The sequence below is a fragment of the Equus asinus genome, chromosome 27 (genome assembly GCF_041296235.1).
Source record: "Equus asinus isolate D_3611 breed Donkey chromosome 27, EquAss-T2T_v2, whole genome shotgun sequence".
NCBI lineage: Eukaryota > Metazoa > Chordata > Mammalia > Perissodactyla > Equidae > Equus > Equus asinus.
The window spans coordinates 32539947-32566538 of record NC_091816.1 but is presented as its reverse complement, the minus strand read 5'-3'; the positions used below and the strand labels follow the sequence as shown (position 1 = coordinate 32566538).

Genomic DNA, 26592 nt, shown 5'->3' with positions numbered 1-26592 from the left:
GACATTTAACCTCCCTCTGAAGGTGAGAAGGTCAAGAAAAGGGGCGTGGCAGCATAGAAGGAATTCAAAGCAAAAGGTCAGCTTGTGCCAAGGTATGCCAGGGAGAAGGGTCCTGAGGCACTTGAGGAATGAAAGACCATTGTGCTTGGGATTCAGGGAGTCAGGAGGAGAGCAGGAGTCAGAGTACGGTAGGCGGTAGAAGCCACGCTATGGATCCAGGGCTTTGTGCTGGGAGCGGTGTCATCCTTGACTCACCGCTTGCTCTCACACCCCATGTCCAATGTGTCAGGAAATCTCTTAGCTTCCCATCTTACCTGATTCAGAACTTAACCCCTTATCACCTCCATGGCACAGCCACTCTCATCTCTCACCCGGCTTATTGCAATAACCTCCTGATGAATGGCCTGCTTCTGCCTTTTTCCCTCCTCTACCCTCCACACAGCAGCAAGCTACCCTCACAACCCCACAGCGGGACCTGACCTTGGAGGCAGTGAAAGGGATGCCATGGGAAGAAGAGATGAATACTGCAGGGGGTGGTTCTTCAGTGGCCTCAAGAGGGATAAAGGTCTGAACTAAGTGGAGCACCTGTGTCATTAGGTGGATGGAGGCGTTAACTACAATTAGGAACCTGGTGGGCAAACAGGACTGAGGATGAGGCTGAGGATTCTGAAGTGCAGTTGTCTGCGTGGGCTCCTATAAGAAATGATTGAGGAGATGATTAGAAATACTCAGATGGGATTCCAGCGAGGGACTAAGGATAAAGAATGGGTGTGGAAGTTGCTGATGTTAACAGTGTTCACATGAAAAATGAAAATTTAGAGTTGTATTAATAAATGTACTTCCCAGTCACCAGCAGTGGTCACAGGCTCACATTGGCACTCAGAGTCGCATGACACAATAGGTCTTTCCCCACTGTGACTTTTATTTGGCTTAAAGGGACAGAAAATATGATGTGCACAGTGTTTTCATCTCGCAAACCTGAAGAGAGTTGCAAGGTCATTTCCCCAGGAAAGCCCCATTCTAATGTTGACACCTCATTCCCAATATTGTCAATAAAATACTCCTTATAAATATAGGAAAACAAAGAAACAAGGAAACTCTAAATGGCTTCCTAAATTCCTCAAAGTGAAAGTCCAGGTCTTCCTCTGACTCCGAGTTCACCACCTGACTCTACTGCCCTCTGGCCTCATTGCCGACCCTGCCCCTAGTTCTCTTGGTTGCAGCCACACTGTCCTTTTCTTGATGGTCTTCAAATGTGCCAAGCACATGTCTTCCTCCGGACATTTGTCATTTCCTCTCCTGGATGTGGGCCCATCCCCTACCAAATACAGCGCATGGAGGGCCCACTCCCTCACCTCTGTTAAAGCTTTACTCAGCGAAGACTTCTCCAACTCCTGCACCCAAAGTGGACCCTTCTGCCTGGCAATTTGTATTCCTTTCCCGCTTTTTCTTATCCTGTATCATTTACCACTTTCTACTATATGACCTATTCTATTGGCACGTCCTGCTTATTGACTGTCTCCCCAGTTAGAATGTGAGCTGCATGAGGATAGGGGATTTTGTTCATTGCTGGATGTCCTGTATCTAGAACGAAAATCAGGGCATTGTAAATCCTTATGAGATATTTGTAGAATGAATGAATGAATGAATGGATGGATGGAGTGAGTGAAGACAGTAGGGAAGCCATTAGAGAGTTTTAAGGAGAATGGTGACATATTTAGATGTGCTTTTTTGCAGGGAGGTCCTCTAATTTTTGCTGTCCTTTCTCAGTCATCTCAACTTTATGCTACCATTAAAAACTTCTCCTCACATACACATATGCTCCACCCATTCACTCTCACAATAATCACTATTTTAACTCTTACACCAAAAACAAACAAAAAGCTTCCCTGAGTAAATTTTTGTTCTCATCACTTAGAAGGAGACACTGACATCCGAAAGCTAAGTCTCCCAGGCTATGTTGCTAACTGAACTCGATGTAGGACTCAGGTGCCCTGAGGCCCAATCCCTCAGCTAGATGTAGCTGCGAAAACATGGAGACAGATGTCACCCTTCACTTTTTCCCAGTATCTCTTCCTGTTGTCTCAGACCCCACTTTCTTTCCTGGACTACCTTCCATGGCACCAGAATTCCTCCTTTCTCATCTTCTAGATCCCTCATCATCTCCCTCAGTGACTCCTCTTTTCTAAGCTTCACTCAAACATTAGCCTTCTTCAGTGTTGTCCCTCTGCTCCCCTAGAAAGTTGTCCCTGGATGATAGATTATAAGAGTTTTTCAAGATTTCAGTTACCATCTACAAGGGAATGCCTTCGACTCTTTTGTTTCTTGTCCCCTCCTCACTCCTGGAATCCATATAAGTCCATTGAAGTCCATACTGGTCATCTTGAATGCCCCAACCCTTCAAATCCAACGTGTTCAAAACCAATCTACTCCTCTGCATGCTCCTCCTGCTCCCCCTCATCCTGTGTGTGTTACCTTGGTTAACATGACTCATCCACTCCATAGCCTTCCTTCTTCTCTGTCACCAAACCTGTAAACTCAGTTTCTTTAGAACCCCCTTAATTGTTCCTTCTTTGTAGCCATTACCTCCACGTTAGTCACTGAATGGATGTCCTTGGACTCCCCCATTGTGATCATCCATTACCAGTGTTCCTACCTCCATCTCACACATTTCCAGTCCATCCTCAATTCTGTTGTTAGAATTAATATTCTAAAATTGAAAATATGATTATGTCACTCCCCTGGAGCACCTGATAAGTTTCTTTTGTGTAGCACTCTAAAGTCTTTATCACAATATTTGTTTCCTTCCACAATTTCCCAGCATTTTCTAACACCAGCATCATTTAATACTCGTAATGTCTCTTTTGCAGTTAATGTTTAATTTCTCCCCGTGTACTTAGCAAACCATTCTTTAATGTCTCCATGCCTTTCTATAAACTGTACCCTTTGCCTGGAAATCTCTGTCTCTCACCTTCGCTTCACAAACTCGTAGTCATCCTCCAAAATCCTGCTCAAATTTCCCCAGGAACCCTTTCTTAATTCTCCTATATCTATCTTCCTCATATATTGCCTTGGATATATCCACATTATGGAATATGTAGCATTTTATCGTATTTATGTCTTTAGATATCTGTCTCCCCACATATTCATGTTTCCAATTCATTACATTTCTTAGTGCCTAGGGTAAAAGCAGGTAGTCAGAAAATATTTTCAAAGTAAAAGAGCAAATTACTTGAATGTTTTCCTATGAGGGTTTATTACATCCACACGTGTCAGCAAAAATCACCTGATTTTGAAGATTTTGTACATCTTAAACTAAGTTAATTTCTCTAAGATCAAGTCTATAAGATCATGTGTAGCCAGTCTTTTCCTTAGCTACAATAAAATGTTTAGACTCTCTGGCATAGATTATAATGCCTGAGCTCCTCTCTGCTTGACCCTTTCTCTCAAAAACCTGCATTTGGATTGATGACGTGGCCCAGGAGAATAGGCAGGTGGACAGAGCTGTGGTTCCTATGTCAGCAACCTCAGTTCGGATGTAAACAGCAGGCATCCTTTTTCTTAGAGCAGTAGCCTACTTGTACTTCCATATAATTACAATATTCTTGACAGTAGCCTTCGCTTCTCTTGCAGTTGACAATTTTGAAATCTGGTTCAGGATCTGTATAAAGAAATACCCAACATTAGGCTCTTAAAATCATTTCAAGAAGCAAATGGTCATTTTACCTGAAGGGATATGGTGGAAGATGGCAAGGATAAGAAACAGGTTTCCTTTGTATGTGATCTCTCATGTTTCCATGGAACCATCTGATATATAAAAATCAGATCCTTGATTTTGGCTTAAAAATGAACTGTTAATTTACAGGCGACTGGGAAGAGAAAGAGTGATGGATGTGTTATGATAAAAATGTTTCACTTTAAATAATTTAGAATTCTGTGTAAGAAGACAAATAAGGACTCTCTGAGGCAAACTGGGACGTGATATGGCCCTATCAAACATGTATTGAAGCGCAGTGGTCCTCTGTGGTAGTAGATAGAGCCATCCCTGGAGGGGAGTTGGATCGCTAGGCCAGGCCAGGTGAACAGGGTAGCATAGGGTAGAGCTTTAAAGAGTTAAAGAGATTTATTTTTTCCCCCTCATCATAAGAGAGTGCTTGGAAGACTATTTGGGACCTAAAATGTGTGCCAAGTTTCTTGAGTAATGTGAAAATGATGTCTCACTCTAAGGTTCAAGTACTGAAATTATTAAACATTAATTTTTCTCTTATATGGTACATTATGATGACAATTGGTAGAAAAGAGAAAGGGGCAAGTGTTAAAAGAACAAAATAGATGAACACAATGCAAGCAGAGGGATGCTATCAGAGTATTAGTGGTAAGTATCTATCCGGGGAAAACTTCCGATGGACATCATGCCAGGATGCTCTGATTATCATAGGTTCTGTCAGTGACTTGAGATCTGATCTTAAGACAAATTAAATGTGAAGACATATTGTGGTCTTCCTGTCCTAATTTTTTTCACCAATATACGTTGCAATTATTTGTCTAGATTAATGAATCAATGGGTTAGTCAATTAAAATTATTTTATCACTTCATTGTCTGACCAATAGTCTTCTTTTTTTGATAAACAAAAGCCTTAGCATATTTAATGTACACAATTTGATGAGTTTGGACATATGCATACCCTTGTGATACCATCACAACAATCAAGGTAACAAACATTTTATCACCTCCAAAAGATTCCTTGTGTCTGTTTTTGTTTTTTTTTCTGTTTTGTTTGCTTTTGTTTTTCATGTGGTAGGAATGCTTAACAGAAGATCTCCTCACTTCACAAATTTTTAAATGCACTATACCACATTGTTAACTATAGGCATGGTGTCGTCCAGCAGATCTCTAGAATTTATTCATGTAGCACAACTGAAACTTTATACCTGTGGAACAACAACTCTCCATTCATTTCTCCCATCCCTTATCTTCTAGAAATTCCATTCTATTGTCTACTTGTATGCCTTTGATTATTTTAGAAACCTCATATAATTCATAGTTTCAAGTTCGGAACTATAAATTCAACTCCAGATACATAGCTCTGCTTCTTCCAAGAGAGAGGTTATCTGTTCAGACCTTTATCTGTCTAGTTCAATCCCTGACACAATGCAGGAACTATTTCCTTTATGCCATCTCCGGTAGATGAACCTAGAATCATCTAAACACTGCTGAGAACTTTCACATTTTTCTAAGTCGTACTGTGCCAAAGCTGTAAAAGAACCATTGTTAGGAATCCTTTTCTTTTGGGGATTCAAAACTTCTTCTCTATAAAGTTCACTCTCTGATTTTGCTTAGTCTTTTGGATCTACTCAAAATAATCCTGCTTGCCAGCTAGAAAGTGGCTGACTAATTTTCTCCTAAAAACACCCATACATTCGTACGTACAAACATACATGCACGAAAACAACTCAATCACTCTTCCTTAGAGAGAAGTTACGTTCTTCTGCTGGTTGATACTTATGTTGTAAAGACACAACAATAGAGGCCCAGGAAGCCCACACAACTTCCCTGAAGCTCATTGCTCAGGGCTGCTGCAGGCAGGGCATGGGATGCGGTTGGCAACGTGCTCTGTTCTTAAAACACCTACTCTCCTTCTCTTAGCTGGATTACTGAAGTGTCTGTCTCCTCTGAGGCTTGTAACAGAGGAGGGGATGACAAGGAGAACAGAGAGCAGAGTTTCTTATTGCTTTGTTCTATTACATGCTGACTTTGTGCTCAGAGTCAGCTGACAGGAGGACGCATCTCCACTCCAGCTCAGGGCTTACTCCTTCCTGGGCCCCTAAGTATCTGGTGACATCTAAAGCTGGTTGTTACTGATGCCTCATGACCTCAACTGTGTCCCTCTTCAACAGGAGCAAAGGGACTCCTGTGTGAGACCCACATCGGGACCACAGAAAGTACACATTTCCCCCACCCCCCCCACCCAAATCGCTAGGAGTGCAGGCCCATTCCAAAGCAGCAGCAGCCTCTCCTTTGCACCTGCCATTTGGAAAGACCTGGGTTGAAGTCTTGACTCTGTCATTTACTAGCTGTGTAATCCTGGACAAAATATTTCAAATCTCCTCAGGTCCCTCAGTCACCAGATGGGAATAATAATCCTGTCTCATAGATTTGTTGTTACACTAAATGACACTGCCTCGTATTGTTTATATTTGTGGCCCAATCATATTTTTTCCCCTCCCTTGGGAAGAGAACCAAACTCCTGAGTCCCTTGGAACTGAGGGCCACTTGCAAAGGGACTGAAGAGATGCTAGGATAATGCAGGGATTACAGTCTACAGCACTTTAGTGTCTGGGTTTCCTCTGCCAACACCCATGTGTCCTCCCTGCTCTCACCTATTGATCTTCCAGCATCGTTTTCCCTGTTTCTGGGTCAATAATGAGTTTTGGATTAATGACATCTTGGAATCTATGGTTTCCTCAAGGTCCATATGGATTGGAAGCTGGCACTGGACAAGGGTTTAGGGGTTAAGGATTGACCAGAAAAGTGGCTTTTTGTCCTTTGTCATTCCCTATACTCCGCTTCATCCCAGTAACCTGACATCTCTGACTCTCCTTTGCCATCTCATCCTGGGAGCCATTCCCTGAGCACTCACTGGTCTCCTGGCACTCTGCAAGTATTTAGTAAATTCCTGTAGCAAGAATGGACTCCAAGGCCAAGGGAGAAGGGCTCAAACTGGCAGGCAAGGGATGACTTACTCAGTATCATCTCCTATGACTATTGGGTTTGGGTGAAATAAGAGAATTGGCCTCAGATGATTTTTTCCTCTCAGGTTCCCAAGTTTCCCATGTTTCATGAGACCTTGAGTGATCCAGTCCCAGAGGATGCTGTAAGACCCCCATGACCTTCCTGACAGGTAGGGCGGCTTGAGCCATCCACATGGTGTCTTCGTGAAACACAGCCTGTCCTGACTCTCAACCACTGCTCAGCCCCACACAGTCACCTTCCCATCTATTCATTCACTAAACAGTTCCCGGGTGGATGAACTTGTCATCAGCTTTTGTACTTACCCTCGTAAGGGGGAGTGCGTGGTAAGAGGTAGTCTTCTACTAGCAGGCGGAACATGTGAGCCCTGCTTGTTCCTCGTCGAGGGGACTCTTCCCTGGGTTCTCTGGGACCCTTGGTACCTTGCTGGTTAACATAGCTGGCTCTTGCTGATCCTGGTTAAGCATAAATACACAGCAGAGAAGCTTCAGAGCTCTCTATTCAGCAGATCCAGGAAGATGCAGCACCTATACTCTAAGGGGGAGTCAATGTGAAGGAGGGAGGGGGTGTGGAGGGTTTTGCTCAGTGGGGGTGAAGTTTCAGCCACGTAAGGGGATACGTTCCAGAGACCGGCTGTGCGGCACAGTGCCTCTAGTTTACAATACGGTATTGTGCACTTCAAGATTTGTTGAGAGGGGAGATCTCATGTTAAGTGTTCTCACCACAGAGAAAAAAAAACAACACAAAGGGCCACAAGGACACTCTGGGAAGTGTTGGATACATCTGTTCCCTTGGCTGTGGTGATGGTACCACAAGGGTTTGCATGTGACCAATTCATCAAATTGTACACATTACCTACATGCAGGTCTTTGCATAATAATTATACCTCAATAAAGCTGTAAAAGAAGAGGAAGTGGAGGATGGGATGGAGTAGGTTGGAAGGGACCCAATGTTATGTGGATTTGTGTGGTTGTGTGTGTGTGAAAGAGAGATATACAGAGAGAGACAAAGAGGTGAATGATGTGTGAAAGGATAATGGAGCCTGAGTACCTCCTTGAAGCCAAGCTGAGCATCCCCCTAGGGCATCACCAACACCGTTGTTGAGATCCCCTAAAATTTAAGGTCCTTCCTGATACAGACTGTCCTTCCCTGTAATGGGAAGGACAAAGTTAAAAGATAAGAAAGTGGAGTCAATGGCGTGACCCTCTGTCCTGGGAAGCTATGCCGTCAGCATATTCAAAGACTCATTTACAAATCAGCCAGAGACTCCTGCCTAAAACCCACCAGGAAATGGGCTCCCAGGGCCTAGTGTCTGACTGCCCTGCCTGGACTCCCATCCTGGAAGTGATCATTGGGGAGAGCCTGGCTCCGGGCCCCGGTGGCATTTCTGATTTACCTGGAAACAGCAGGGCCATGAGGAGAAGGGCGAACTGAGGGAGGGATTGCTTCATGTCCTTGAGGGGCTGCAGGCTGGGATGGTCCAGGGCAGGCAGCAGGGCTTCCTTTATAGAGCTGAGCAGGGAGTGGGCCTGGTGCCCAGAAGAGCTGCCGTCCAGAGTAATGTCTCAGTCCCGGAGGACACATGTAGGTGCATTGTTTTCCCACTGCCGGGGGAACAACCATGGAGCCATTTTTCTCAGGAAGTAAATAGCATGCCTGAATGCTTTAGGTGGGTTTGGTGAACAACAAAGAACAGGGAAAGAGAGAAGTAGCAGAAAATCAAAGAGAGAGGTAAAATAAGTATGTCATTAACATAAAATCAGTTTCCTCAAGTGCATTTCATTAAAATTTGTTCCATGGTAACATAAATAAAACTGTCCTATTGCTTCTATTCTATCTTCTGAACATATTTATTTTAGTGCAAAAAATCATGCAGAAAAACAAAACATTTCGGTATGACCTGATTTTCCAAACTGTCGTTTGCTGAAGTTATATAGGTGGCTCCTAAGCCGTTCCATGTTCTCTTCCCTGTCCTTTCTCCCCTGTTCCTTGAGTCTCTCCCTGGTCCTTGGCCTCCTCCACTAGTCCATCAGCTCCTTTTACTCACCACCCTTTTTGATTTTCATTTATCTGACTCGTCTCCGTTTCTCTCCCTCCTTTCTGTCCTCTGTTCTCCAGATCCCTGGCAATCAACGCCATTGGGTCCAATTCAATTCTGCTTAAAACGGTTTTGTAATTGAGTCTGGATTTTCTTTTCTAATAACAACTAAGCAAAAGGCTGCTCCCCTGCCCCTTCCCCTTGGCAGGCAAGAGGTTTGTTTTGCTGCATTATCTCAGGCATGCACAACCCAGGCAGCCCTGTCTGGACTCAATCAGAGAAGCATAGGCTCTGGTTCAAGAGCATTATAAGCATCTACATCAAATATGACATCAGTGATGCTGGAAAGGGTGATGTTTATCTCATGTGTCTCAATTGCACATGCTCTTTGGTCCGGAGAAAATGTCTTAGATCATTTGTGTAAATGAAATTACTTATACTCCACTTGGAGAAAGATGAGAGTGGATGGAGAAAGAGGCAGCAGCCACACCAGAAACTGAGCATCCAGGGAAGCAACAATGAGGAAGAGAAGGTTTGGAGCTAAGAACAGATGTGCACAGAAGGTGTCCCAGCATCGTCATCATGCAGTAATCACCATTCTAGGTCTTGGGACAGATTCAACAACAGGGAGCATGGAGGTGCTAGTTGGAGATAACCTAAGAGCATTCACATCCTTTTATTTTTAAGCACTAGGAAATCTTCCAGTTTGAAGGGGACAGTGAGGATACTGGCAGAGATGGGAGGCAACAGCCCTTTGATAAAGGCTGTGAATCACCATGGCCTCAAGATTCTGACAAAAAGTAGATGGTCAAGAAAGGAGGTGGAAAGCTACTGCTACCTCAACTCCCCTCGAAGATTCCCCTTGTCCCCTGACCTACACGTTCTTTTTTCTTTTATATTCTAGCCCAGAAGCTATTTTTTTAAATATTTGCATTTATATTTATTTAAGTGTACAATTGGGATCATTTATAAAAGTGATGAAAATTCTAGAGTATATGAGCAACTTATTTCTACAGTTATGTGTCTTCTCCAAAAAAAGAGAAACAAAAAAAGCCTATTCTAGTATTCAGACATTAATAGTGATGAATCATGAATCAACATATAACAGCATTTTGATCACCACCACTCAGCTAAAGAGTTGTTCTAATTCATTAAAGTCATTTGATCTAATTCGATGAAGACTTTGAACAAAAAACAGTCAGATCTCACTTCCTCTGTCTAGATCTTACGATAAAATAAGCTTTCCCAATACTTCTGAAAGAATAATCTTAAAAAGGAGGGGCCAGTGAAATGTCAGGTCTCATTTTTGACAGAAAAAGGTAGGTGAAGTCATTATAAATGCAGTTGGTGCCACACCTGTCCTAACAGAACAATGTTCTGAGATCCAGTCCTCTTCCCAGAATTCTGTGTTCTAGAAAAACCATAAACCAATTACCTTCTGAAAGCTACATCAACCCTGAGGGGAGGATAACAGAACTCATTAGAGAATATTCTAATCAATGGTTCTAACTCTTTTTTAAACTTCTTATTTTTCTTTACTTATTTATTTACTTATTTTTGGAGGGGAAGATTTGCCCTAAGCTAACATCTGCTGCCAATCTTCCTCCTCTTTTCTTTTTTCCTTCCTTTTTCTCCCCCAAAGCCCCAGTACATAGTTGTGTGCAGCTGTAAATTCTTCTGGTTCTACTATGTGAACTGACACCAAAGCCTGGCCACTGACAGATGAGTAGTGTGATTTCACACTCAGGGACCAAACCGGGTTGCCAGAATGGAGTCTGCCGCCATTTAACCTCTAGGCCCTTATGGCTGGCTCTAAACCTTTTATTTTGTCCATGAAACTAATAAATAGTATGTTTTTAAGCTGCTTAGTAGGTGAGATCTTGATTCATTTGAACTGCGTGGATGGGGTAAAGTGATAGAGGCAGCATTAGCAAAGATATTCTGTACCACGTATCTCTGCATATCGTGTAGTCATATCATCCAGGATTTAATATGATGTCACTTGGGAGGCAAAAAAAGAGGACATGTCAAGGCTGAAATTTCCACCCCGTGCATGTTTCCTTTCTCCATGAAAGACCTGGTTGACAGATCTCTCACCCAGGTGTTTGCTCCATCCATCTTTCCCTCCTTCTCAACTTCCAATAATACAAATGTATAAATTTAATAAAGTGAAAAATGTCCAAACTCAATTCTTCTATCTGCTGATTTTCACTGAGCTAATTTCAAATGGTTATTGATTTTCCATTTTGAACAGCAGCCTACAGGTGTGTATACATCCTTCAGAGAAAGAAGAAAATTAGCAACGTCATTGAGTTTCTGAATCTATAAGTAGTGCATTAAATATCTCTTGATAATTCTGGAAACAATCATTTAGAACAATCTACTTTTGTTCTTTCACTCTGAAGCCACGAAATTAAAATAGTGTGATTTTGTAATTCCCTTCAGTGCTGAGAGCAGCAGTTCACTAACCTGACCATGAATTACACAGAGGGGGCGCTATTTCAAAGTCTAGCCCCTTCACAAAGCGAAAGGATGGTACATCATGACAGCAAGCAAAAGAAAACCCCTGCGGTTCCTCAGGGCAAACAGGATGTAAGGCCACTCTGATTTTATCCGATTTTGTCTGATGACGAGATGCTTTTTCTCTCTGCTTGTTTTTCCCACCCTGACCACTACCATCGGTGGTGGTAACTAACGTTTGCAACAGTTTGTTGCTTTTCTCCATTGTCATATTGGAAAGTACAGCATGGCCCCTCGCATGGCAAATGGAAAACAAGAAAGGAGACCAAAAAGTATCATTGCAGAGCAGGGTCTGAAGTTGGCTCTGAGCTTCGAAGTGTTGTTTGAAGGGCCATATCGCAGATGGGAAGTCAAGGTAGAAACCTTCCCATGGTTATCCTCCAGGTGGGAGAGCTGGGATTCGAGCTCACCACGATGTGCTGCTCTGATGTGTGCTGGCATGTGGGGTCTATGCCTCGCCCTGCCCAAGACTCTGATTGACTTTAGCAAAGCCGCTCTGAGCCTTAGTTTCCACACCTAAGTGGTCGGGACGATGCCCGTTATCCTGATTAATTCAAAAGCTTACTGTGAGGATTGAAGAGATTATGTACGTGGAAATACTTTGTAAAATACAAACTACAAGAATAATGAAGAGGGACATTAAATAGGATGGGAAACAATTTAAATTCAATGTTGCGGTGTCGTATAGTATATTCCGTATCCCGCAGGTGGAGTGTTGCATCCTTGGGGGCTGTTTAACAGGTTCCTCTCTCCCCTGTAATCACTGTGATGAGATCTAGAGGCTTGTCCAGTTCACATCTGATTTTTGGCGCAGTACTTTATAGGTGGAACAGCAAGTATGCAACACCATCCTTACAAGAGGACTTGGACACAAACAACCAAACCTAGTGTGTAGAACTTTTCGGATCCTGGTTCTAAGAAACTGCCTCTGACAAAAGTGCTTATGAAACAACCAAGGTCATCTGAACACTGGTTTACTTTTAAATTATAGTAAGGAGTTAGTGTTGATTTTTTCCAGGTGTGGTAATAGCACTGTGGTTACACTTTTTTTAAAAGCAGTCTTTTATCTGACTTATATATTCCAAAATATTTTCTGATGAAGTTTTATGGCATTTTGAGTATTCTTGGAAACAATCGTGGGGAGGTGCTTATCAAGTGATGAAACAAGATTAACCACGTGTTGAAGCTGAGCGATGGCTACATGAAGGTTCATTTACTATTTTTTGCCAAAAGGACATAATGTAGCTTAACAGCTCCTAGGTGGCGCTGTGTACATCTAGTAAGAGGCATGTAACATTCGTGTCCTTCTTGTTTATTTTAGCAGCTATTGACATTCATTTCCTAAATCATTCTTTCCCTAGGTGTTTGCAAAATAGTTATATTCTCATTCTGTCACTTCTCTTTCGTTTATTAGCTGGACTCCTCTTATAGAGAGAAGCTTTCCTCACAAACCATTTGGTTACCCTGAAACAGTTTGGACAGGAAAGGCAGATCAAATTTTTTACTACAGGACAAAGGCATCTGGTTGCATCCACCCACACTGCCCAGGGACAGGGCTGCTCTCTGCTGCCATCTGCTGGATAAGATCCCACACAGACATCTGCTTGGGTCAACCCACACCTTCTCATTACCTAGTAACACTTTTGTTTTTCCCCCGCGGAGGTCTGTGTTTTGAATGATAGTGTATGCCAAAAAAACTGCACTTAATATTGGTTTATTTTCCATTTTCATTGACAAAAGACGCATATAATTGCTGAGCAGAACTTCTGATGGGAAAAGAAAACTAATGTTATTGAGATGAGTTGGTATGTTGTTCACTTGGGTTTGTAGCTGATTAGATATATTTTTTGGTTCATCTTTTAAAGTGTTAAGCTCTCAGTTAACCCGCATTGCTATCCTCTCTTCTCACAATCAGAGAAGCTCGTCTGAAGCTCAGAAGCCTGAGGCCCGTATTCTGCTGCAGCCTCCTACATTGGCTCTGCGTTGAGTGAAAGCTCGGCAAATCCTCACTTAATAATTGGATTGACGGCTGCCACTGGGGATGTTCTAGGTGTGAGGCCTCAAGAAGGGAAGGCTCAGAGGTCCAGCTGTCGGCGACTCTGGGGATCAGGGTTTCAGTATCTCACAGGATTCAGTGAGTTGGCATTCCATTTCTTCAAACAGCATGGAGAGATGTTGGAGCAAATTCCAGTTTTGAATTCCTCTTTTTTACACTTCCTCTGGCAGCTAGCAGTCCCATAACCACATATCCTGCCTGCGTCAAGGTCACTTCTCATTACATAATGGAATAAGTCAGTGTGGTTAATCGTTCCTGAGGACCAAGAGTCAAGACTTTGGCAGCAGGATTTTGGAGGGAAAAGAAGTTAAATTGACTAGAGAGAAGGCTGGGGAATCATGGCACAACAGACACGTGATAACGGTTCCCCGACACACCCACCCTCATCCACTTTCCTAGCAGATTGACCCAACCATCTGACTCTCCTCCAGCACAATTTACAAATATGTATATTAAAAGGTTCACATCACACCTAAAATCTCTCCAATACTTTGCTATTGCTTTCTGAATAAATCCAACCAAGCCCCTGACTGTGGTCTACAAAGCTATTGCACTCTGACCCTGGACCACCTCTTCAGACTCATGCTGTTCCACGGGGCCCTCACTCTCCCCACCACAACTTCACTGGCCCCCCTTCAGGTCCTGAAGTTATCTCAGTGCCTTCACTCACACTGTTCCCTCTGCCTTGGATATTTTTCTCCTCTTCCTCTGAATGGCTCCTTTTGAACCTTCAGCTCTCAACCTGAAGGTCACAATGTTGGGGAAATTGGCCCCTGTCCTCATCATGTGGTTCAGTGCCCCAGAGCTCTTGTCCTCCCTAGGCAATTTTTTAAAATTCTTTCTTTAATTTAATTTAATTTAAATTCTTTTTTAATTCTTTCATAACACTATCCCAAGTTGTAGCTACATATGTTTTTAGTATTTTGGTCTTCTCAGTTGAATTCTAAGTTCCCTGAGTGGGAGGACAACGTTTATGTCACATGCTCACCATCATGTGCTCATTCACTACCAGGCACACACATGTGCTCAGTAATTACCTGTTGAGTCCATGATTGGATAGACAAGGATAGACTATGGCAGAGTGGATGTGAGGAGAGGAGAGGAGATAGAATCCTGAGCCTTAGACCCGTGGCCCAGAGCAGTAAGCAGGAGATGTGGGGTTAGTTACTGGAGGTCTCTGGGAGCGCTCAATGAGGCTGAAAGTAGCTATTTAAACCTGCAGCTGCCTGACGGGTCAAACAGGTTGCATCTTACATCCAGGAGAGACTGGAAGCATGGCTGATGCTGGAGGGAAAGTGGACGGTGGCTTGAAATAGCCTCCCTGGAGAAATTTGCCTGGGGCGGTTCTGTAGACAGGTGCCTCCTGCACTGGGCAGGAGCAGGATTTGGGGATGGTGTCAGGAGAGCTCTGGGAAAGGAGGGTCTGATGTGCAAAGTCAAGGCTGCATGTGGCCCCCTTTAAGGAGGTGCAGGCTCAAGGTCCTTATCACACCTGTGCCTCAAGCCCTCTACCTCCCCTTCTGTCCATTTTCCACAGAGCAGAAGGGGCAGCACAACTCAAACAGGTTGCTTATCCTTGGGCTGGGATTTCATCGTTTTCTCTGTCCTGGTAAAGAAAGCCTCCTATTTCCAGTGCCTACGTGTGAGGGTTCCCTGATCAACATGTAGATGACGATAAAAAGTCTATGCACAAAATAATGTATTTCGAAGAATACTGAAGACACTGATTGGTGGGATGTCCTCAGTACTGCGACCTCTATACAAAACCACGCTCTGTGATTGGGGTCGAAGGCAATGAAGGAAGGAACGAGGTGAGCTGAAATATTCATTATGCTGAGTGAGTATGTGGAGACTGGGGATCAGATAAAGGATTTCTGACATGTTTGGAGCCCGCTGTTTTACAGCCTGGAGTTAGAGGAAGAACCTATGTGGGCTCACGGACAGTGAAGCCTAGGGTAGAATCAAAATGAACCAGAAAGAGAGTACAGAACTTAAAATGCTGGACTGTCAGTTTCAAGCAAGCCCTCCTAGGCCATCTATTGAGAAAGGGGAATTGAGGCCCAGAGAAGGAAAGTGACTCATCTGAGGTCACACAACAACTTAGTGTCAACACTGGGACCTAACCCCAGTTTTTGCATGTTGCAGTCTGAGGAAACAGAATGCAAAAGAGAGAACACGGTTTCTGAATTCAATCTACTCACTGAGTAATAAATACATTCCAGAGTAGACCACATTACACTGAGTCTCTTGCTACCTAACCGATAGCCCTCCTGTGCATCCATCCTCCAGCTTTGTGGGAATTTCAAGGTGCTGGAAGTGTGTAAAAGCCAAAGTTACCAGAAGGAGGAGGAGCAGATGAGGGGTGGGCATCACTGTAGCTCGTGCTCACCTGCCTTCCCTTCCACTTTTCCTCCCTACCACCTTCCTCCTGAGGGCCTTTCTCAGAATCAGACTGTAGAGGCCAATCTGACCCAGCCCTCAGCAGCCAGGTGCAGGCAATGTTGACCAGCTCCGCACAAGCATCCCCCTGGCTCTGGAGGGACCCAGACTCAGGCTTTCCATCTTAACAGGTTCTTTGTCTTGTGATAAGAGGTTGAGGGGAACCTGTGTTGTGATAAATAATTAACTACCATACTTGGACAGATACAGAGTATGATGATAGCAGAATTTCAGAGAAATCTCCATGGGAAATGCTCCAGGACAAAAGGACAAGTTAGAAAGAGTGAAGCTAAACAGGATGCTCTGAGAAAAAGAAATAATCCATCGGGACCACTGCAAGGAAACAGTCCAGTAGGAAACAGGAGGGAAAGCTGGGCATCCTGGTGAGCTTTGGGAACCTACCAAGGAGCTTGGGGAGAGGCTTGGGGTTCTATAAGTCAGAACAATTGGTTTGATCCCAGCACAGCTAGACTTCAGTGACCCTGGGCAAGTTATTTTCCCTCACTGTACTGCACGTCATTTGGCTCAGCTTTCAAAGGGAGGAAATTAGACTAGATGCTCTCGCATGTCCCTTCCAACTCTAATGTTCTACAACTTTATGCTTCTGGGCAAATAGATTAGCATAGGAGTCAGCACATTGCTGACATCTCCATCTAACTTTGAAATTTCCTCAGCAGACTCCAAAGACACATGATATTTTTGCTATCGATAAATTTCTTTTTCACCTACTGAAATCACTGCATTCCTCTTAATTCTAATCCCCTGAGTTGATGTGAAAAGGCGTTGTGCAATTGAGGAGGGTGAATAGGATACCCCTCTGTGCAGATCAAAGCTGTTCAAAGAGAAGGCAATGGGGGCCATCAAGGGCAGAAGGCATCTATTTCCACAAAATCAAAATGAATAACTGCATACTCCTTCAATGCAATAAGTGAGGTTGGTGAAACCCCAATGACATCTAAGATCCCTACAGTTTTTGAGCTAGGAAGCCTTGCTGCTAGGAGGTATATATTAAGACAGCCTTTTACTGAATTTTACTCATGGTCTTAATCAGGGCAAAGAGATTAAGAAGGTTGCTGAACTATGCAGGATGTTTATTCTTAGTCAAGTTTTTTCTTCACCTCTCATCTTCTGCAGCTGTACATATTTCTAGTAGAGTGACTTTTTAGCTGTAGGACCTCGGTAGAGGAAAAGAAAAATGGTCAAGAGCAGGGCAAGGATCTTCATGGTGCAAGGGTTGTTGAAGAGAAGCAGAAGCAGGTCTGCAGGACTTGTGACCAGGCCAGAGAGGAGTAGCTCTGTTTATGGGTGGAGAGCTGCTCCTGATCACTGAAGCTCATCGAAAGCCAGCACGCGTTGGTGAGCACTCACCAGACACAGCATAAGGGGCAGGTGTTAGAGACAACAGAAGTGTCAGTTAGACGGTGCTCAGGGTAGGGGGGTGGATTATTGCATGGAAAGGACCCTTTAGTAGGAGTTGTTTGTTAACTTAGCACAAGTCACTTCATTAATTCTGAAACAAGAATTGGATTAGATGATCTTTAAGATATTCTCTGATTCGGGTGAAGGGACTTTCAGTTCTGTTTCAGTTCAATTGGTACAAAATTGCTCCAGGTAAATTTCAGTCTGATCTTCTCATTAAAGTAGTGATGTAGGCAATTGAGGTAAAGCCATTATTCATGGGACCCCTCTGAAATGAAGACACAGAAAGAAATAAACATATCGTCTCAAAGAGAAGACTGGCGTGGGACGTGGAGGTCATGAATGCCGAGGGATCTCAGCACATTTCTGGATCAGAAAACCTGTGGGATGAGGACAATAGGTATCTCCAAGGAGCAGATATCAAAAGGAATTAGAAGAGAAAGACATTTATTGTGGGAAATTCCTGTGGAGGATGAAGGGGGAAGGAGTAAGATTGGGCAAGGAAAGTCTTCCACCAAGTTGTTGGGCTGACACCTGTGAAAAGGTGGGCTTGAGGTGGGTGGAAAGAGCCTCAGACTGCAGTGCAGAACATCTCAGCATTGCTGAAGGGGACCCCAGAGCAAAGGATGCCCTTGGAGGAGTCCTACATCGGCAGATATGGCACAAATCTGAATCAGCTCTGCGCTTATTCACTGACTGGAGGAAGCTGGGTAAAGAATGACCTTGGTGGGGTGCTGTGTCCTCACAGCAGACAAACCAGAGCACCACAGTGTATGATCCAAGTGCTCTCCCAGCCTGTCACAGGTTGCCTTTAGTCATCCTTGTTGAAGAACCTCAGGGCAAAAACAGCCTATATTCAAGATCATCTACTTGATCAGGATTCTGAAGAAAACTGGAAACTTCTGATGACAATAAATAGAAAGTGGCTCTTCACAGAAATATATGCAAAAGCATTTCAAATATAGGTGCTGAAAAACTGAGCTTCAAAAAAAACATCCAACGTTGTCTTCTTGGGGGGAAAAGAACAAAAAATACATTACTTTGCTGGGTCCCTAAGAAGTTTTTGAGACTTCTAGTTTTTGCTGCCCCTGAAAAATACCTGGAAGTCACTCCTCCCACCCTTAAAATAAGAAAAATGCTGAACAAACTAAAAGTCAATAGTTTTTCTTGGCCCCTTGAGAGAGCTGAGGTCACAGGGCAAACTGCTACCTCAAATTTGGAGAGACAGTCACAGCTAAGATCTGGTTAACTGGAGCAGAAGCCTCTGGAGCCATAAACTGATAGGAACACTTGTGGTAATCTTGCCAAATTGCCAGAGCCTGAGTGTGGACTAGCATGAGGGTGAGAAACTACTGAGTCCCAGGGACGAAGGGTACCCCACACTTTTCTGGGTTTAACTCCAGGAAACCCACCTGGTTCTCATGGTGAAGAGCCAAAAGGACCCCCTAGTGGCTTTGGTAAGAAGAAACAGAGTGTGAAATATGTCCATAGAATTCTCTATATCAAGAGCTTACTCTCCTGGGAAAATGACTTTATCAGAGCCATGTGCCTCCTGGGGGAAGGAGTTGCCCCTACTCCAGCCCCATCTTGCCTTCTTGTCTCAACTAATTGTGGGGAGAGTCTGATAAGCACTTGTGAAGGTCTCGCTGCAGGGACACAGGCCAGGAAAAGACTGAGGTTTAATCCTAAGATTAGAGGATGTTTCCTCTCTGCCACACTTCACCACCATGCCAACAGGGCTCCAGTATAATAACAGTGGCTTATAACTAGAAGGAGCTGCAAACACAGAATCTATTTAAAATGAGCTTTTTTTTTTCAGAGAACCCAAAGACAAAGTGCACAAAAACAAGAACATTAGAGGAAACTGAAGGTTCTGACACCTACAGCTACAGCAAACAGTAAACACAGCCCAATTCCTAGCCAGATTAGCATAAAACCTCACACTAGAGGCATATTTACCCCAGTTCTTATTTACCTCAGTACACATCATGTCTGACTTTCAACAAAAACTTACAAACTGTGCTAAAGGCAAGAAAAAGCACATTCTGAAAAAATAGACTCAGATATGGCAGAAATGTTTGAATCATAATTGTGAGTCTAAGAGAACTATGATTTGGATCCTAAAGGTTCAAATGGGACAAGTTGACCAGATGCAAGAAATGATTGGTGATGTAAGCAGAGAGAAGGACTCTAAGAAAGAATCAAAAGGCTGGGGGAGGGGGTCACGGTGAGTTATTGTTTAATGGGTGCATATTTTCAGTGTTGCAAGATGAAAAGAGTTCTGGAGATGAATGGCGGCAATGGTTGCACAATATGAATGTAATTAATACCACTGAACTGTATGCTTAAAATGATTAACATACTAAATTTTATGTTATGTGTACTTTATAACAATAAAAAATTGCAGAAAAAGAAGAAAATTCTAGAAATCAAAAGCCTTATAACAGAAATGAAAAATGCCTTTGATGGTTAAATGAGCCACCTGAACACAGCTGAGGAAAGAATCTATGATCTTGAAGATATGTCAATGTAAACTTCCAAAAGAAAAATGCAAAGATCAAAATACTGAAAAAGAAAAGAAAGAAAGAAATAGAATATTAAATATCCAAGATATGTGGGACAATTACAAAAGGTGTACACATGCTGAATGGGAAAATCAGAAAGAGAAAAAAGAGACAAAAGAATAAAAGAAAAAATTACATCAATAATTGCTGAAAATTTTCCAAAATTAATGAAAATACCAAATCACAAATCTAAGAAGCTCTTAGAATGGCAAGCAGGGTAAATAAGAAAAAATCTACACCTAGCTGTATCATATTCAAATTGGATAAAAGCATTGACAAAGAGGAAATCTTGAAAGAAGCCAAAGGAAAATAAATCATCTTACTCACAGAAGAGCAAGGAGGAGAATCAAAGTGGAATCAGAAGCCATGTGAGTAAAAAGTGAGTAGAGTGGGATATTCAATGTGATGAAAGAAGAAATCACTAACTTAGAATTCAATACCCAGCAAAATTATCCTTCAAAAGTGAAGAGGAAATCTTCTGAGACAAGCAAAATCTGAGGGACCTTTTCACCAGTAGACAGGACCTTCAAGAAATGTTAGAAAGAAGGAAAATTATGTAGGTCAGAAATACAAATCTATCTAAAGAAAGGAAGAGTGTACAGAAAAAATACACGAAGGTAAAGTAAGATCTTTCTTTTTCTTGTTCCTTTCTTTTTTTTGAGGAAGATTAGACCTGAGCTGACACCTGCTGCCAATCCTCCTCTTTTTGCTGAGGAAGACTGTCCTTGAGCTAACATCCATGCCCACCTTCCTCGACTTTATATGTGGGATGCCTGCCACAGCATGGCTTGATAAGTGGTGCATAGGTCTACACCCAGTATTGGAACCAGCAAACCCCAGGCCGCTGAAGTGGAGTGAGGGAACTTAACTGCTATGCCACTGGGCCAGCCCTCATCAAGATGTTTTGATGTGCGAGTTCTCATATACCTGGTACCCGGTTTCCCCTGTTCTTAACATATGGTAAGTTTGTAACAGCTGATGATACATTATTGCTAATTAAATATATTATTGCTAAATAAGTCCTAAGCTAATTAAAGTCTCTACTTAATTTCCTTAGTTTTTATCTAATGTCCTCTTTCTGTCCCAGAATCCCATCCAAGATACCATATTACATTTAGTTGTCATGTCTCCTTAGGCTCCTCTGGACTGTGACAGTTTCCCAAGACTTTCCTTTTCTTTCATGACCTTGACAATTTTGAGGACTACTGGTCAGGGAAGAACGTCCCCCAATTGGGATTTGTCCAGTGCTTTTCTCATGATTGTATTGGGATTATGTGATTGGGGATGGAAGACCATTGAAGTGAAATTCCATTCTTGTCATATATTAAGAGCCCATCCTATCAACATACCTCCCCATGTTGATGTTGACCTTGGTCACCTGGTTGAGGTCATGTATGTCAGGTTTCTCCCCAGTAAAGTTCCTCTCTTTCTCCCTTTCTGTACTGTCGTCTTTGGAAGGAAGTCACTATGCACTAGGTAATCTTTTCAGACTTAAGGACTAGGAAATTATGCCCCACTTCTTTGAGGGCATAGGATCTACATAAATTATTTAGAATTATTTTGCTGTCTCTTCTTCCCCATTTATTTACTTATTAAATCACTTATTTATGTCAGTATGGAGTCATATTCAAGGATATTTATTTTAAAGTCTGGATGATAATCCAAAACTACTTATTTTCTTTTTTTTTTGCTTAAATTAATCCGGCTTTGGTCATTAGGGATTCTTTCAGTTCACTCTTGTATCCCTTTGACCTGTACTCCTGCCACTTTTTGTCTGTTTGTCTTGAGTACTTCCTTATATTCTGGCACTACAAGATGCTCTGAGTTTATCTTGTATATTTCATGCTCCAGTACCAGAATTAGCCATTTCTCCAAGGATCTTTGGCTCCTTTTATTTGAGAATGATATTAAATGCCAATATCTGGGTGCCAGGTGTGTTCATAGTTGGAGGGTCATTGCTTCCAGGCCATTTCAGACAATAGTGCAAGGAAGTATATATTTGGTACAGCCACTCTGGAAAACAGTTTGGCATTCTCATAAGAAAACTAAATTTGCAACTACTGTATGACCCAGAAATTTCACTCCCGGAAATGTCTCTCAGTGTAATGAAAACTTCTACTTGCTCAAGAATCTATAAACGTAAATGTAATAGCTTTATTTGTAATAGCACCAAACTGGAAACAACCTAGATATCCTTCCGTAGGTGAATGGTTAAACAAACTGTGGTATATCTATATCATGGAATACTACTCAGCAATAAAAAGAAAAGAACTATTGATACATGCAACAACCTTGAAGAATAATCTCCAGGGAATTGAGTAAAAACCCAATCCCCGAAAGTTACAAACTGAATTATTCCATTTATACAACATTCCTAAAATGACAAAACTGTAAAAACAGAGAATAAATTAGTAGTACCTGAAGTTAAGGAGGAGGTTGGGGCTAGAAGGAGGAGAATGTGTCTCTAAGAGAGCAATATATGAGGTCTTTGTTGTGATAGAGATATCCTGTATCCGTGTCAGTACTGCATTATAGTTTTCCAAGATGCTGCTATTGGGGGAAATTGGGTAAAAGGTGTAGGAGATACCTCTGTATTATTTTTTTTACAATGGTATGTGACTCTACAATTGTCTCAAAACAGAAAAATGTCATCAAATGGGTCATTGATTCCAATAGGATTAAGTACATTGTTCTTGAGGAATTAAGAGGGAGGTAAGGCAAGATTTATGACACAGCAGGGAACCAAGGCTGGGTTTTAAACTTAGAGAATATGACAAGGAGTCCTTACTTGATGTAGGTAACTTGACAGCTTAGAGTCAGAAGGTAATTTGGCAACTAGCTAGTTCCTAGGAAAATAGTAGAAAGTCAATCTGGACCAGGATCCAGGTCACTGGAGCTATTGACAATTATGGAGATATTTACAATTCCTCTTATGATCAGCAAATTTCATTCCAGAGGTTTGGATAGTGAACAAATCCATAGGAAGTATTTTGCTGTCTCCAATCAAAGGCATGGAGTCAAGATGATAAATTTAGACAGGTGCATGACACGTCAAATTCCTTGATAAATAGATTACTTACCTATCCATTTATCATTATATAACTATCCTTGTAGATATATGTTCATTTTTTTACTATCCATTATTATCTATCTATCTATCTATCTATCTATCTATCATCTATCTTTCTACCTCTCTCTTTCTCTCAACAGGTTGGTTAGGGATGACAGCCTGAGGGCAAGCTAGAGGTTTGTTTATTATAGTCTCTTCCAGTTCCTTTTTCAAAGAAATATCAGAGGGATTTGGGGCAATTCCCTCACTAAAGCTTTACAAAAAAATAAAGCAGGAGGCAGGGTCCATCAAAGTTTACTACTCATGTTCCCCTTTGAAGTGAAGAACTTGACAAAGGGATAAAAGACAGTCACTTATTTTTATTGAAGTCTCTTCTTCCTGAAGAGGCCAGAGTAAAAGGAAGATGAAGCTGGATCATTCCTGCTGCTCTGGGAAATCTAAGTCTTCAGTCTCAATCATTTTTATTTATTCTTCCAACACGGTTGGAGCGGCAGACAGCATTTCAAGGACTTCTGGCAGAGAGCAACAAGTTCTTCATTTTTCCGACAAGATTTCAAGCATCTCCCTCCAACATGGTAGCATTTCTCATCAAAAAATTCACTCCTGGCTATACAAGGGAAGGAGCCACCCAGATTAATTGTCTTCTCAGATATATCTAATTACCAGGTACAGTCATGTAACTAGTTAGTGGAGATTTCTTCATGAACTGTCACAGTGCCTTATCCTGCCAGTAGATGCGATGGCAGGGGAAATATTTTCTCTCTGTTTTTCTGTCTTTTTGTCATAGAGGATGAAAGACTAGGTAGGACAGATTTGACTTCCAGCATTTTATATTAGGCTTTATGGGGGATTTGGGAAACAGGAGCTATTGTTCTTCTACCAAAATCTGTTGAGGTAATTACCAACTTGTTCCTGTAAACATCTCCAGAGTCAGTAACTTCCACACTGCACACTCAATGTGCTACTTGGTGAGAAAATAATAAGAACTGAGATTAGGGAGATGGCCCAAGACTGGAGTAACCAAGAATAAATGCATAGAAAGAAAAAGGCATACTGCAGTGGGTAGTAAAGAGATTGTTTAGAAAGGCTCAATCTGATTTCTCCTCCATGTTCCACTAAATGTATTCAAGAGCAGGAAGGGGAAGTGTATTGTGAGTCGCTCTCCAAGTCTCATTCCGCATAAAATATGGGTTCTGGTTTTAGCACTTTATCAGTAGCAATCATAAGAGCAGCTGGCTTCAGGTCAAGGACAGACAGCATATCAGAATCAATATTTTAGAGTTGACTGCTTTGGGTATATGTAATGAAAATGTCATATGGACACAAACTGCAATTAATGTCAGCATATAAAGGTGCCTAATTCGTATATATGTAAAACCAAAACCAGATGGATTAGTGCCAGTACGTGCACTAATTATATCTAGCATCAGTGTGTAAGTTCATTAGTGTAAATACCCCAATATTTCAGAGCTCAATGAACTGTGGCTCCCACTGCAGAAGTCTATACTGTCTCGGCCCTCCTAATATTGTAAGACTATCTCAGGCTGGAGGTACTGGATCTCACTCTGAAGAGTCCTTCTGTTGGATCCATTTCACAGGGATGGCCCAAAAAGAGAAACCTCTGAAAAGATAAAGACCATTATGCCTACAAGGCTTCTAATGGATCATTACAGAGACCCATCCAGAGCTTAATGAAACTTGTGTGTCTGTGTGTGTGTGTACATATGGCACATTAATAGGTTTATATTAATAAGCACATTTCATTTGATTGTGTTAGATAGATTTATATTATATAACTTTGCAGTTTGTTCTAATTATATAACAAGTATGAGTGATCTGAGAAGGATAACTTGGTCAGCTTCCAATCTGCACATCAAAGCCAGTGGAATGAATGACTCCTCACAAGCCCTAGATTCCCATATACTTGGCACAGTATCTACTCACACAGTCTTATTGCAAAACAGACCAGAGACATGCAGAGCTAGCATGAAAATTCTGACCATCACACAGGGGGTATAACTAGCATCTGGCACAAATTTGGGCTCCTTGTGGATTATAGAAAGTCCTTTCTTCAGCTTCCTGGGATCTGGGATGAGTCTAGTCTCAGACTTTAATTTTGGAGAAGATCCAACTGAAGCCATTAGAGGTTCCCAGGAGCAGGAGAGAGTGACAAGAGTTCTGATATGGGAAGAACACCTCCCCTCACTGTGACAAGACAGATTTGGACTCCATTCATGCCTCACTCCTGCTTCTCTGTATGACCTTGAGAAGCTACTTAGCCCAACTGAAGGGGCGAATTTCTGCATCTTTAAAATATATGTAAAGGGACGCCCAAACCAAAAGAGTTGCTTTGAATATCACTAAATTAGAGATAGGACTCAGTGCTTTCTAGGCATTGGCATTGGAAAACTAAAGGCATTTCATTATATGGAGTATTTGTAGCATCATACAGCATTATAATATGGGATTAAGGAATGGCAGCTTAAGTTCTCCTATTTTATGTAATTCCATGACTGGCATGAATACACAATGTCTGTAAGCTTCATTCCTTTTGTGGTCCCTTTCTTCCTTTCTCTTTCTCTCTTCCTTACCTGTCTTAATTTCTATCACATCTATTTGTTAAAAGATAAACTACCCTTGCTTTTTTTTTTTTTTTAGTTTTTGAAACTCTTTTTTCTACTATTTTTTAAATTTATTTACGCATGTACTTCATAATATATTTCAAATTCTGTGTAGATTACATCATGTTCACCACCCGAAAACTATAATTAGTTTTCAGGTACTCTTGCTTTTAATTCTTTCTCCATTTCTTTTTTTCTTTCATGAGCATGAGACTGGGGACCAAAAGTCATCTTTTCTGTCACATCTTAATTCTTTAAATCTGTGACACCCCATCCTAGATAATAATGAAAAATGCAAAGGCTTTACAGAAGAGGCATTAGAGGAAAGTTGCCTGCTGCAGCAAATGTTTCCCTGCAGGGATACTGGCCAAGGGAACCTTTCCTTTCTAGAGTTGATCACATCCAGGTGCTCACTGAGGCAGACCCTCTCTCTGGGCCACCACCTCCACTAAACTTCCCTGCAAAGGAGTTCATTTTACCTGGACCCAGAAAGAAGAGAACAGCAAAGAGAAAGAGGAACGTCCTCATGACTTGCAGAGTCTTGAGAGATCAGCACAGAATCCATGAGAAAACAACAGCAAACACCCAAATTTATACATTTCCCCAGACCGAATAGCATCTTGATCAGTGAGCCATGTCAGAAATGAAGATGTCTCCGTGCTCTGCTGAGTAGAGCCCACACACCTCAGTGGGTGTCACTCACTCTACAGCTCATCATTTTTCTGATACTGGGAAGTTCCCAAGAAGGAAAATGGAGATGAAAGGAGGATAGGCTAGGGTGTACATTGATGACCAAGACTAGACACATGAGCCACAAGCAGGAAAGGTTTGGAATCTGGTGATTTGGATTCATAATCCTGACCATGCTCCTTAACTCAGTTTACTCAGGTTACTCAGGTTACTCTAACAACATACACAAGAACACAGAGCCATCAATGGAGGGAGAGAGGGTCCAGACTTTTGGCCTAGTGGGTAAGTTTGTGAGCTCTGCTTCAGCAGTCTATGTTTCACGGGTTCAGATCCCGGGCACAGACCTACACACCACTCATCAAGCCACGCTGTGGCAGGTGCCTCACACATAAAGTAAAGAAAGATGAACACAGATGTTAGCTCA

At 42.1% G+C, this 26592-nt stretch overlaps 2 protein-coding genes across 2 annotated transcripts; both read right to left on the bottom strand.

Moving 5' to 3' along the window:
* Nucleotides 1-3527: 3527 nt before the first annotated feature.
* On the bottom strand, nt 3528-8202 carry LOC106841379 (sperm-associated antigen 11B-like). The gene is made up of 3 exons (XM_014857387.3): nt 8148-8202; nt 7057-7206; nt 3528-3661 (listed from the first exon to the last, which is right to left on the bottom strand). Exons 1-3 carry the CDS (start codon nt 8200-8202, stop codon nt 3528-3530), a joined length of 339 nt encoding a protein of 112 aa, XP_014712873.3.
* A 15116-nt stretch (nt 8203-23318) lies between these two features.
* On the bottom strand, nt 23319-26006 carry LOC106841380 (beta-defensin 15-like). The gene is made up of 2 exons (XM_014857388.1): nt 25958-26006; nt 23319-23464 (listed from the first exon to the last, which is right to left on the bottom strand). The coding sequence occupies exons 1-2, from the start codon at nt 26004-26006 to the stop codon at nt 23319-23321; spliced, it is 195 nt and encodes a 64-aa protein (XP_014712874.1).
* Nucleotides 26007-26592: the final 586 nt, after the last annotated feature.